Consider the following 12,249-nt stretch of genomic DNA (forward strand, 5'->3'; position numbering starts at 1 on the left):
GTGACTCTCGCGCTTTTTTTTAGTTGCTGAAAACTATCTTTGACCTATTATTTTCCTTATGGGTCTGATGTTTTTGTTCTCGGATATGTTGAGGACCTGTTTTGTTTTGAATTTTCATTAACCAATTTAATGCCCATTAGCAGTGGAATTTTTCTTCCGATCAGGTTGGCTTTTTCTTTGTCCTCAATGATAAGCGATATCGATAGCTTTGGCCACCCACCGGATTCGATTGACATTATAAATCTTCCCTTCAGTTTAATGTACTGACCGTCGCAGCAAGCCAAAATTTGTTCCGCATTTTGGGATATATATTCGAATGTTACAGAACTGTTATTCTATTTTTTTCTTTGGCGGTTTGATCGTTGAGAAATGACATTGGGCTTCCTGAGTCGACATTTGCAAAATTGTTTTTCGTTCTGATTTTCAATTTTATTATATGTCCGTTTGTGTTGTCTTCTTGGAGGTTCACAGATTTTGTTGATCTCGAATGCTTCTGCGATCGCCATTTTAATAAAGTTGTTTCGCAGTATCTCTTTTAATCAATTTGCAGATATTTAGTTTGCGTATGCGACAGAATCGTTTAATTCGCCATCGGTGACTTCTTTTTCTTCACCCTCTGTCTGGTCTATGTTTGTTGCTGTATGATATTTGATGATCTACAAACATTTGTGAAATTTCCCCGTTTAGCCCATTTTGTACAGACTTTATCTTTTGCGGGACTTGACTAAAAATGCTTTTGTCCGCATTGTTGTCCACATTTGTAAATTTTTTTGTCCAGTTCTCCTTGTTGCTGATAAGGTTGGCCTTTTGTGTTGTAGTTCCCTAGTGGGTAATTTTGTCGGCCTGCTTTTTTTCTGCAACCTCTTTGAGTGATTTGATAACACCTTTTTCCCCTTCGTCCGCGTGGTTGGATCAAATCCGTGCATTTGTGTTTGATTGATGTCGATGACGTGTGTCCGAACGGGTTCATTTTCATTGTTTTACTACGTTCTATCCTTTTTCTATCTCCTTTCTTTCTGACTTTGATATCACTATTCTCCCAACCTGCTTTTTTATCACCTGATTTCGTATGTCTTGATTTCTTTTCTGTGTCTCCAGTATTCTCAATTTAGCGTGTTAGTTTTGTGATTGGAGCTTTATCTCTATATAGATTTTGTACCTCTATCTCATCTTTGGCAAAAACAGCCATTACCATGATGGCTGCCCAATTGGACCATTCCAGTGGTGGCTACGTTGATTCGCTTTGCCAGAACCGTGGGATACTAAACGGTTTTTTGTATCTTGTGTGCTGCGCTATCTCATACGGTGATGTATGAACACTTCTAGAATCCCAACCGATTGTTAATTAGACCCTCATGCACGAATGAACTCATGTGAAGGCAAAAACAGCTGATTGATACATATTAATTCACTAGTTCTGACAGCTATTGCTCTCAACTATGCTTTGCTATATCAAATTAGGGTCACCACATGACCAGTAATGTCAACCGACCGGATGACATAAACAAAAAAATGACTAGAAGTGAAAGTTTTCAAAAGTTGAAAAAAAAATGTTTAAGACTATCAAATTACATTTTTAAAAGACTTCTGGATTTTTTCAAACTAGATTTTTTAAGTAAAGATATCCAAAAGAGAAGTCGGAAAAATTAGGGATTTACTCGATAAAAAGCTTTACTTTGAAACTTCTTTTAAAATTTTCAAACTTTTCTTTGCCTTTACTTTATTTTAAAACTTCTTTTAAAATTTTCAGAAAATTTCTTTGCCTTTTCATTATTTTCAAAATGTGATTTTAATTTTGAAAAATCAGTTTCATATCAAGACATTGAAATTCTCTGGTTCTTCGCCTTCAATTTACAGGCTGTAATTGGAAATTGAAATTGTAAATTCTTTTTCAATCTAATAGAAAATTTTCTGGCTGGGCGTTTGAAATTAATTTGAGATGACTGAAAGTATTCGGATATGTCCTCAATCAAAGGCTCATAGCAATGGAACGACGGCGAACCAAAAAACCACACGAGCAAATTAGCGGATGATGTTTGTTTTATGGACCGACAGCAGCGGAACCCCAAATGCGATATGCGAGGCCGCAATTAAGTCTATACGGAATTAAATTTTGCACTTAAAAGTTACATTTTGGAAATAGAATATCAAATAATCTCTGATTTTTTTCTAGCTAATTCAAAATTTACATGGGTTCGACTCTCATTTTTTAACCTCTCGACAACAATTGGAATGATAACCTTTCAGCATCTTTTTAACAAACTTCAATTGGGAATTATTTTTTCAAAATTCATGACAGCTTCAACTATCTCCTTGAAATGGAGAGCATTTCGCTTTTAGTAAAAAACTCGCGGATAAGCTTACCATTATTTTAGCCCTACATATATCCGATAGGAGATACCCTAGCTTAATTTTATTTGTTAAAATGATTTAAACTCCAGATTAAGGTTTGAGTTTGTAGTACAAAACTCAAAACGTGGTTACTTGAAAGATTTGGCCAATCAAATAGTTTCTGAATTCGAACGGTTCTTTTTCGTGTAAAAGGTTTGAAAGGTTTGGCTAATCAAATAATTGTTCGAACGGTTCGATTCTTATAATACCCGGTTTTAGAAATGCACAGATGATTTTTAACAGAGATCAATTAAAGACTACTCTGACCCCTCCATGCACAAAAACATAACTGGCTATTTCATGAGATTTTTTGTAGAATTGGGCGTAAAATTTTAGAAAACTCGTTGGGAAGTTTGCATTTCATTTTAAAATCTGTTCCAGGACAATCAACCCGATACCAATTTACCCTATGCCATTCTACCCTATACTAATCTACCCATTATTCCGATCTATCCTATGCCAAATTAGTCTATGCAAATTTACCTTATGTTCTATAAAAAGTTCAACAAGTCAGAGATAACTGAATTTCTTATCTCGGTTTAAGGTCACCAGTGAGCGCGCTCGCCGCTTCGTGGTGATAACCGGCTCCAATTTTCGTATAGACTCCTTCGCTCTGTAGGCAAGCTCGCAACACGTTGACGCGACTTCTGCAATCACTATTTTGCTGTTATCAGACCGTCTCAATTTAGGCGTAGGGTAAATTGGCGTAGGATAGATTGGCAAAAGCTAAGTTAAAAACATAAGGTAGAATGGCATAAGATAAAATGGAAAAGGGTAAATTGGAATAAGGTAAGTTGTCCTGCTACCTTATAATCAACACTGTGATATAAATAAAAGCTTTTTTCTTGGATATGAAGAATATCCCACGAATAGAGCTTGATGTTAACAATTATGGGGTAGAGTTAAGACAGAGTTGCATAATTTTTATGACTGGGTTGGATTTTTTCAAACAAAGTTCGACTTTATGACAAAGACTTTTTGACAAAAAATATCAACCATCAAAAAATATTGTTGTCTTGAGCTCAAATGTAAGAAACTGTTCAACTGTGCGTCTTTCAAGATCAATTTTTGCACTGCTGTTTTGATTTGAGCCTGGGTCCTGGCGAATTTTAATTACACTGAAAAATTAAATCAACTCTGCAATGGCGTAAAACGTTTCAAATTATCATCAACTTTCAAGTTGTTTTCTTTTAAGTTGAAAACAAACTACTTTTATGGGAACCATTCAAGGGGGTTTTGATATTCAAATTTTTTTATTTAAAAAAAGCTAAAATTTGCTGTTAAAATGACGTGCCTAAAAATTTTTTAAAAGTATTATTAACATGTTGTTTTCAACAAGGTACTAGCGTGATAAACGTGACATTTTTTAGCGTCGGTTGGTTTACTTGAACTTTTTTGTTAAAAAATCAAACAATTCTGCTGGTGGGAAAAAATTTGCAAAGAATTTTTTTACATCCTTTAAGAGCATGACGAGAGAATCAAGAATTTTTCTGGAACTTCATCATAAACATTATTTTTCGAGTTTTGTAGTTATATGCTATTTGAGCTCGACTAAAGTAGAAAAAATTTGCTATTAAACTTCAAATAAAATAGTCATCTTCAATCACCAAAAATGAAGTCACCAATTTGAGGCTATTTTACAGGTTGTTAGTTAAGAAAGGAGTCTAGTTTTCTTAAAAACGTTGTTAGTTTTCTCCCATGATGATTTAATAATGGTATAAATTTTGTGTAAAAATGGAGTTAAGTCTTGGTAGTTGCGTTGAAAATGGAATTGAACCTAATTATTATTATTTTTTCTTAAACCCATATAAGGTAGAGTTGTCAGATTTCGCTAATGCATATAATTGTTTTTTTTTTCAAGCAGAACAAATTAGCTGCGTACAACTTTGAGCAACCAATCACATCAAATCAATGCCGAGTAGTTTGCTCAGATATCTCCTAACTAGAAATAAATTGTATCTTTCAAAATCCTGTTTAGAAATGGTTATTTTTGATTTGAGGGAGTTAATTGGATTTTTTTTCCGAAAATAATGAAAAGAGACCACAGTCAATATATTCAGTCCTGAAACTTGATATAAAAGCTTTTCTCGAATTTTAATTACAAATAAGTGTTTACAAATTGAATCTACTAATTTTAGAAATCGCGTATGTAATATTGATCTATTTTCAAATACAATAATAATTTGATCCAATCAGTTAAAACTATTTTTCACTTTGCTTTATGATTTGCAGTTATTAGCTTTTTCGTTAAAAGCAAAATTTTTAGTCAAAGATCACTAGCAGAACATAAATTTCAGCTAATCAAAGGTCTACAGTATAAAAATAAAAAGTAGCGAAAAAACAAACCTTAACTTCAACTCTTTTTATCACTTTCAGCATAAGCTCAAAAATTAACTATAGATTAAATTGGCTTGGAATTTTTTTTCTTTTTGATATCAGCTAAATTGTATACACCATTGGAGCTTAAATTTGGATAATTTCAGATACTTTTATGATAAAAATTGTTCTCCAAAAACTATTAAAAAATGAAAATTATGATTCAATATTTCAATATTGGCTATTTCGATTATACATAGCTTGAGCTAATCGGCAACGTCATGCTTCTATCCAATTGATGAGTGCTGAAGTCTTTCCCGGGAACATTCATCGACTTCGAAATTTTTGGAGAGTTCGGATATGTTATGTTGAAATTCAACGCATTCGGTACATTATTATTGAATTTGCTTTCCTCGCAATAATTCGTAAGGTTGTTTCGTATCGCAGATATCTCGTAATCTTTCCAAGACTCTTTCACAACTTTTGCTATCATAATTGAAAACTGGATTAAATTTAACGCCCAAGAAATGAATATTGGAATCATAATTTGAATCTCTTCACTCGAAAATATATAATTATTGATTTGTTCGGATTTGTAAAAACTCGAAGATTCAATAAAAAATAAACCAAAAGTTGCCAGGCTATTAAACTGAAACATGATCAAAATAAGAATAAACGAAACGAAAATATTCATTTTCAAATTTGAATCGACTTCGCGCGAAGTTCTTGAAAACGAGTGAAAAATAACTATCACTACTGACGCCAAAGAAAATAAAATAGCTGAAAAACTAAGTGCTATTCTGCCCGATCTTTTGGATGAAGAATTGTGAGATTGTTGTGGTTTTCTTGGATTTTGCAAAGGAGCGTTTTGGGAAGTTTTCTTTGGATAAATATTGACAAAATTGTGTTTCACGTCTTCAAATTGTTTAGAAAATTCGACTTTTTTCACGTTTTGTATAGCATTTGTCATATTGAATTTCGGTGATTGTCTTGATAAGTAAAGACAGAATTTCTGAAAAGGTGAGATCAACTGAGAGCAACAAGGACATGTTTTAGGATCTGGTTGCGTTTGTTCCGATGTCCAAGGTTTAGCGACTGCGTTTTGATGTCTCTGAATTTCCAAGCTGAAAAAAAACTATTAGCTACAATAGTTGACAAATTTTTGTGTTATTATTGATTTTCTATGATTTTTCACTTTTAATTTGCCTCATTCCTTCAAAAATAAGAAAAAAAACACTGCAAAATACCATTTTTCACTGCAAAATACCATTGATAATTTTGATTTTTTCTAACAAATCTTGCAGGCGCGAATCTAGGATTTTCATGAGAGCACAGAATTTAAATTTAAAAAAACTTCCAACATTTAGTTGATTTTTTTTGGAGTTTTTGCTTTTTTTGATTTCAAAAATTCAATTTCATTTTTAAAATTTTCAATTTAAAGAGTTATTTCACTTACTTTCCCTGATGAATAATTGCCCAGATAGGGTTCAGTTCATTTTTATTACCATCGTTCCAAGTACCGTCATTATTTTTCAAACTTTCTAGATTTGTTGTCTCCGACTGTCGATAATTATTATTTTCTAAATTAGTTTCTCTGTTTGCGTTTGCGTTTTGTTTTTCTTCGTTTTTCGGGCATTGAGAATTTTGGTCGAATTGTGCAGAGACTGTTATGATGTGTTCGGCTACAAACGAGCACTGATCAACAAACATGGAGAAGTCACGTGCGATGAATTTGTTTTCGAGCTCCAAATCTCGGATTGCCTGGAAATGAAGAAAAAAGTATCAAATGTCAATTTTTTCAAGTGTAACTTATTGAAAAAAAAAATTAATTAAATAAAATTCTGGCAAAAATATAGTTACCAGTACTAATCATTTTTGTGAAATATGAGCTTAATCAAAAATGCTTAAGATGACTTCCTTAATATAACTTTTTTTTTTCAACAATGAAATTTCAGAAATTAGTTTAGCCATTAAAAGCGAATTTTTTTTTTAATTTAGTGAATACGAACTCAATTCAAAATTTTTAACTTACCTGGTTTAGATTTGTTTTAAACTGTTCCTCGCTCTGATCGAGCTGTCGGTTCATATTATATTGATGAGCCTTAAGCATTGCCATCTCAAACTCATTGTAGCCTTCATTAGTGTAGTTGAGATCCGTTTTTGCAACCTCACCCTGAAACTCAAAATTCTGAACCATAATTGAATCTACATTTATATTTAATGCCAAATTGTTGGGAAAATCAGTGACTTAAAGCAACTTAATAGCCAAAGAAATTTGATAGATGTTTGACACAGTTTGTAGAATCTGAAATAAGTTTTAAAACTTATTACGTCAAAATGAGCAGTTTTGGATTAATTTTGCTCAGATTCGCTGACCCAAGCAATTTGGCATTAACTAAGAAAACTAGATTTAAAGTCGATATAGGTTGTTTGATCCGCACTCTGTGAAAAAATTGAAAATATAAGAGAACGGACTGTTAATGCGTAAGCTAAAACAAGATAGTCCGTTAGAAACAAACCTGTCTCAACTTTTGCAATCCAAATCTCAGAAACAGAATTTTTTTTCGGTTTTTTGAACTTTTATCTTTTCTTCTGTGTTAAGTACAAGAGGAGCAGTTTTGCATGTAATAATGTATTGAACATACCAAACAAATTGCCTTAACCACCCACTTTGCAAAAATTTTGGAGCCGCATTTTTGCTACTTAGGCGTTTAAGAAAAACATATAGCGATTCTATTGTCCAAGCTTGAGCTTGATCAATTTCAGCTTGGTAATTTTGACGTTCATAAATTGCATAAAACCTGTCGCAGGTGAAACATTTTTGCAATTTGGGCAAAAAAACTAATAACATTTGTCTGATATATACAAAACTTTTTTAAAATCACAAATTAAAGAAAAAACCAAAGGATCAAAAATACAACTGCCGAAAAGATTTCTTTCGACAGTGATTATTCAACTCAAATCACCTTTAAAAAAGGCTTTTTGCTGTGTATATTTTGACCCCAAATCGTTTTTTGTGATAGACCTTGCAAAAAAAACCACCAAGAAGTTTAAAACTGTTCCCCACGATACCATGTGGATTGAAAAGTAATAACATTTAGTCTGATTTTTCTGAAGTCTTTGATGGCCGTGCCCTAATTACTATACAAACATACTCCGATTATAACAAGGATAGCCGATTGCTGAGCAAGTACTGCAGAATATTCCGAACATATTCATAAAGTAGATATAAAAAGTTAATTTATATTTTTTTCAAATAAGTGATGTTTTTAGTGGGGTGTGATTCGAGAACATTACAATTGTATAGAAAATTTAACAAAAAACAATTAAAAAATTTTTTTCAAAAGTTTGGCCTAATTTTTTTCAAACAAGCGCTAAAAAACGTCGAAGAAAACGTCCTAGCAATATCTAAGAACACATTAAATTTCTTCATAACGAGCTTTACTCGATCGTGTTACCCACTTAACAAGTTCAAACTTTTTCTTGGCACTGGGACGCTTTTTTGAAAACTTTTAAAAATCATTCGAATCACGACTGAAAGGGCCTTATTATGATTATTTGTCGATGATTATTTGTGGTAAACTTCTTATTTTTTATTCAAGCTCCCACCACAACCAATTTTATTTACAAATTGATCTTTTTGCCCTGATTAACGCTTTATTTGGAAATTTTGTATGAACTTATGTAGTCCTAAACTCGAAGTCTTCAACTCAGGGGCAGATCTAGGGTTTTCTCGAGGGGGAGGGGGCTGATTTTCAGAAAACTTTTGACGACCTTTTTCTAGGTCGATCGAAGTGATTTTCCGAGTACTACCAAAGCACTAAGAAGACCTTGTTTTGGCCAAAGATTCTGTGAAAGGCAAAATTTGAAGAAAAAAACAGGCCAAAAAACAGGCGTTTTTAATAACTTTTTCGAAATTTTTGAGGTACTTCCAAATAATACAATTATTCTAAGTGTTCTTATACTCTAATTTCTGAGAAAAAGGAGCGTCCACCCCCCCCCCCCCCCCTCTAAATCCGCGCCCCTGCTTCAACTTCATGACAACTAATCAGAAAAAATTGTTTTATAAATTTACGAATTTGAGCGCAACGCGCCAGCATCTTTCATATGGTACAAAAATGTTTTGAAAGACGGAACACCAATGAAAGAGAAGATGCCCGCAGGAATTTATTAACTCATGAAATATAATTCAAGTTGCCGAAGAATTATCTCCGAAGATAATTTCCGAAACATTGTTCGAAAGTGGGGGCTTTTTATTCACTTTTAGAGTAGGTGAAAATTACCCTAATTTTACAATTCTATTACTACAAAATTATTAAGCTATTATAACCATATTTTAAACATTTGCGCCAGTTCAATCCCCTTATTTTATCGTTTATCGGAGAAAGCAAAAAAAAAGTTGGGAAAAAATTCAGATTTTGAAAACAATGACAATATTTGAAAATGAAATCAATTTACGCATCAGTCTGTACTCACCATTCACCACCAAAAAAAATGCTCACCTGATTTTGAGACAATCGTGACACTAAATAATCAGCTGGTCCAATCGTCAGCAAAGCCAGCACGAGAAGCAAAATGCAAACAGTGCCTTGTACAGATGCCAGAAATTGGAACATTTTGCCAAACATTTTCTTCGAACTGCTAATATTTAAAACCAGGAATAAAAACATTGTCAGGGTGAAAAATAAAACAAACAATGTTGACAGTTTTTTAACGTCAGCTAGGAAATAAACCATCAGAATTGTAATGAGTCCTGCAACTGAAGCAAAAATCAAACTGAACAGAATCCGCTGCCAAGTTTGATCCTTTTCGTGGTAAGTTGTAATCGCAACTGGTTGATTTTGAGGCGACAAAATGAAATTATGTGAAGCTGAAAGAATCTGAGACCTAGCCATGGTCGGGGTTCGAAACGGGCTGCTTTGGGTAATGTTCATGTTTGATTGGAAATCGATGGGCAAAGGTTTGTAGTGTCTATTTTTTAAAGTCACGAATTGTTGGTAAGGATCATTATTTTCCGAGTCATAATAATACGGTTGATGAGTATTCGACTGAGTATTTGTGGTATTGTTACTGCAAGAACTGATTAAAATATTATCCGCCGAGGCATTGTTAAATTTTTCCTTTGATTTTGAACTTCCAAAAGCGGTGAAATTCTGTCCATTTTCTTTGAAACTGTACTGATTATCCTGGTGATTTTCGTTTGACCGATCGGAGCTGAGAAACTCCAAGGATTTACTCGGAACCTTAAATTGGTCATTTTCAATTTTAGATCGACACGACATTATTGTAACTTAAATTAGCATGAATGCTAAATAATAATTGAAACTGAATAAAACTAAAGGAAACTAAACGATACAAAATGAAACTAAATAATAACTAAACGGGTTAGAGAAATTGTAAACAAAAAGGTTATAAGTCAAAGAAAAAGGTTTAAATTAGGTAAATTGGTTCTGTAATTTAAGTCTCCCCTGACTTTAGAAGGTTAAATGGCATGTTTGATTGAGTGCAATTAACGTTTAGCTCAAAGATACACCAAATGGCAAAGATAACAAAAGAAAAAGAAAAAAATGTCTGGACTGAAAAAAAAAGTATTTTTAATCAATAAGATCAACAATCAATTAGGAGACAAAACAACGCTGCAAAAATATTTCCGATGGTTTTGAGCAAAAATCTAAAGCTTTTATTAAATTAATTGTAAAAATGGCAAAATTGAATAAATTGTCTTTTTACTGCGCTTCACTGTTAAATAGTTATTCGTTTTTTAGTCATATCTTCAGCAGATTTCTTCTTTACTAATTTGGTCAATAAATGCGGAAACGATTAAAAATCAATCTGAATTTGCAGCAATCGTGAAATTTGATCCTGAAAAGGCTTGAAAAATAGAAGCGTTTCCGGGTGGAATAACTTTGAAGAGAATTAAATTGACGGGCGTCCTTTTCAATTAAAAGCTGATTGTACCAATTTCAAAGATAATCAAAAACTTATTTTATGTTAAATTTTCAATGAAATTTTTCTGCTCCGTTTGTGCTACCGGACTGACTGTTTTTAAACACATGTTGCCAAAATTGATTGAAACCATTTTTTAATTTAACTGGTAAAAAAGCCTCGCGTTAGTTTTCTGAAGGCAGATGGTTGTAAAATTGACTCCCGAAGAATAGAATATTAATAAAAAGGGCACAGAATTGGATTTAAGAACTAAATTTTGATCAATCCGTTATTAAAAAACCAAATTCCGTCAAAAATGGTAAGAGTCTTTAAAGGAACGAATTAGCAAAACGTAAATTTCCAAGATTATCCCAAAATCATCCCTAAAATTTGCTTTGTGTCAATGTGTGACATATATTTATAAAACTTGACGTAAAATTAAGATATAAACCGATTAAGTGGAGCTAAATCTAATAACGAATATCGAGTTGAGAAACTAATATCTGAAAATCATTAACAAAAGCTATTTCATAAAACATACCTAGATAAAACTGATATCGCCAAAGAAATCTAGCTTTAGACCTTTAAGATGCTTTAAATCGTTAAATTTAAAGCCAAGTCTTACGTAAGATATGCTAAAATTTACCAAATGGTGTTAAGACAAATATAATTTCTTGGTTAGGTAAACAATAAGGATGCTTTGAAACTACGGACCTAAAAGAGCTAAATTTTCTGCATAGTTTAAGTTACTATTGCAAGTAATATACTTATTTCTGACTTCGTACAAAAGCCTATATATGTGACCTTTCATCAAAATTTTATATGATATTTTATTTTGCGAATGGCCTTCAATTATGTGAGAAGTTGAACTTTTGAAGCCAGAATTGGTCTTGAAATAGAAATGAAATTTTAGTAACTGAAATAAATGAAAAGGTTAGTATCCGACATTGAAAGTCAATTAGAATTTGAAACCTCCCTTAAAAAGCAAAATGGATTTCGCAATCATTATGTGAATACTTGGCATTAGCAAGTGAAATCTGGTTAAAACTAAGCAAGCAAACGTAAGCGTGTTTCCAAATTTTGAAGGAAAAAAATTTAGGCACAAGTATTATTTTCAAACTATTAAAGCGAAGTTCATTTTTTTTGCATTTTTTTTATAGGAATCCTTCAAATTGCGAAAAAAATTTAGAAAGTAAACCATGCTTGTTGCGCTCACTTTTTGTCAGTTTTTTTGTGGTAACTAAAGTGGGTTGTCAGTTGTTGCGCTAGTAGCACAGAATGTTACTACTACAGTCATTTTTGCAAGCAAAAATTGAAAATAGCTCAAATTTCCGGAAGTTGAAATCTTCTTTGAAAAGTTTTTTATAAAAAATGATGAACTTTTTAATTGAAGAAGTAGAAAAAACATTTAGATGTTTCTGTGAAAACAAAACAACAAAACGCTCTTTTTACTGGGTTAATTTTGGAAGCAAAAAATGCAGTACTTTTTTGACATTGAGACGTCTCGACATCTTATGAGGTTTACTGAAGTTCGGTTCACGGCTAAAATGTTTCAAAATAATACCACACTTAAGCCATTAGAAACATTCCAAAAGCAACCTAAAAGTGGGCAGAAAG

The 12,249-nt window shown here is 32.5% G+C and overlaps 2 protein-coding genes across 2 annotated transcripts in view; one reads left to right on the top strand and one right to left on the bottom strand.

Moving 5' to 3' along the window:
* The window catches only part of LOC134855155 (peptidyl-prolyl cis-trans isomerase A-like), a 442,729-nt gene that overhangs the window by 153,436 nt on the left and 277,044 nt on the right, over window positions 1–12,249 (top strand). The gene's annotated exons all lie outside the window — the stretch shown is intronic.
* The window catches only part of LOC134855150 (uncharacterized), a 120,238-nt gene continuing 112,794 nt past the window's right edge, over window positions 4,806–12,249 (bottom strand). The window contains exons 2-5 of the mRNA XM_063871564.1: window positions 9,210–9,950; window positions 6,740–6,880; window positions 6,164–6,468; window positions 4,806–5,831 (exon numbers count right to left, since the gene is read on the bottom strand). Of these exons, the coding sequence (XP_063727634.1) occupies window positions 4,958–5,831; window positions 6,164–6,468; window positions 6,740–6,880; window positions 9,210–9,950 (2,061 nt within the window). The 3' untranslated portion in view covers window positions 4,806–4,957. The remainder of the gene's footprint in view (window positions 5,832–6,163; window positions 6,469–6,739; window positions 6,881–9,209; window positions 9,951–12,249) is intronic.

Source organism: Symsagittifera roscoffensis, chromosome 10 (assembly GCF_963678635.1).
Source record: "Symsagittifera roscoffensis chromosome 10, txSymRosc1.1, whole genome shotgun sequence".
NCBI classification, from domain to species: Eukaryota; Metazoa; Xenacoelomorpha; order Acoela; family Convolutidae; genus Symsagittifera; species Symsagittifera roscoffensis.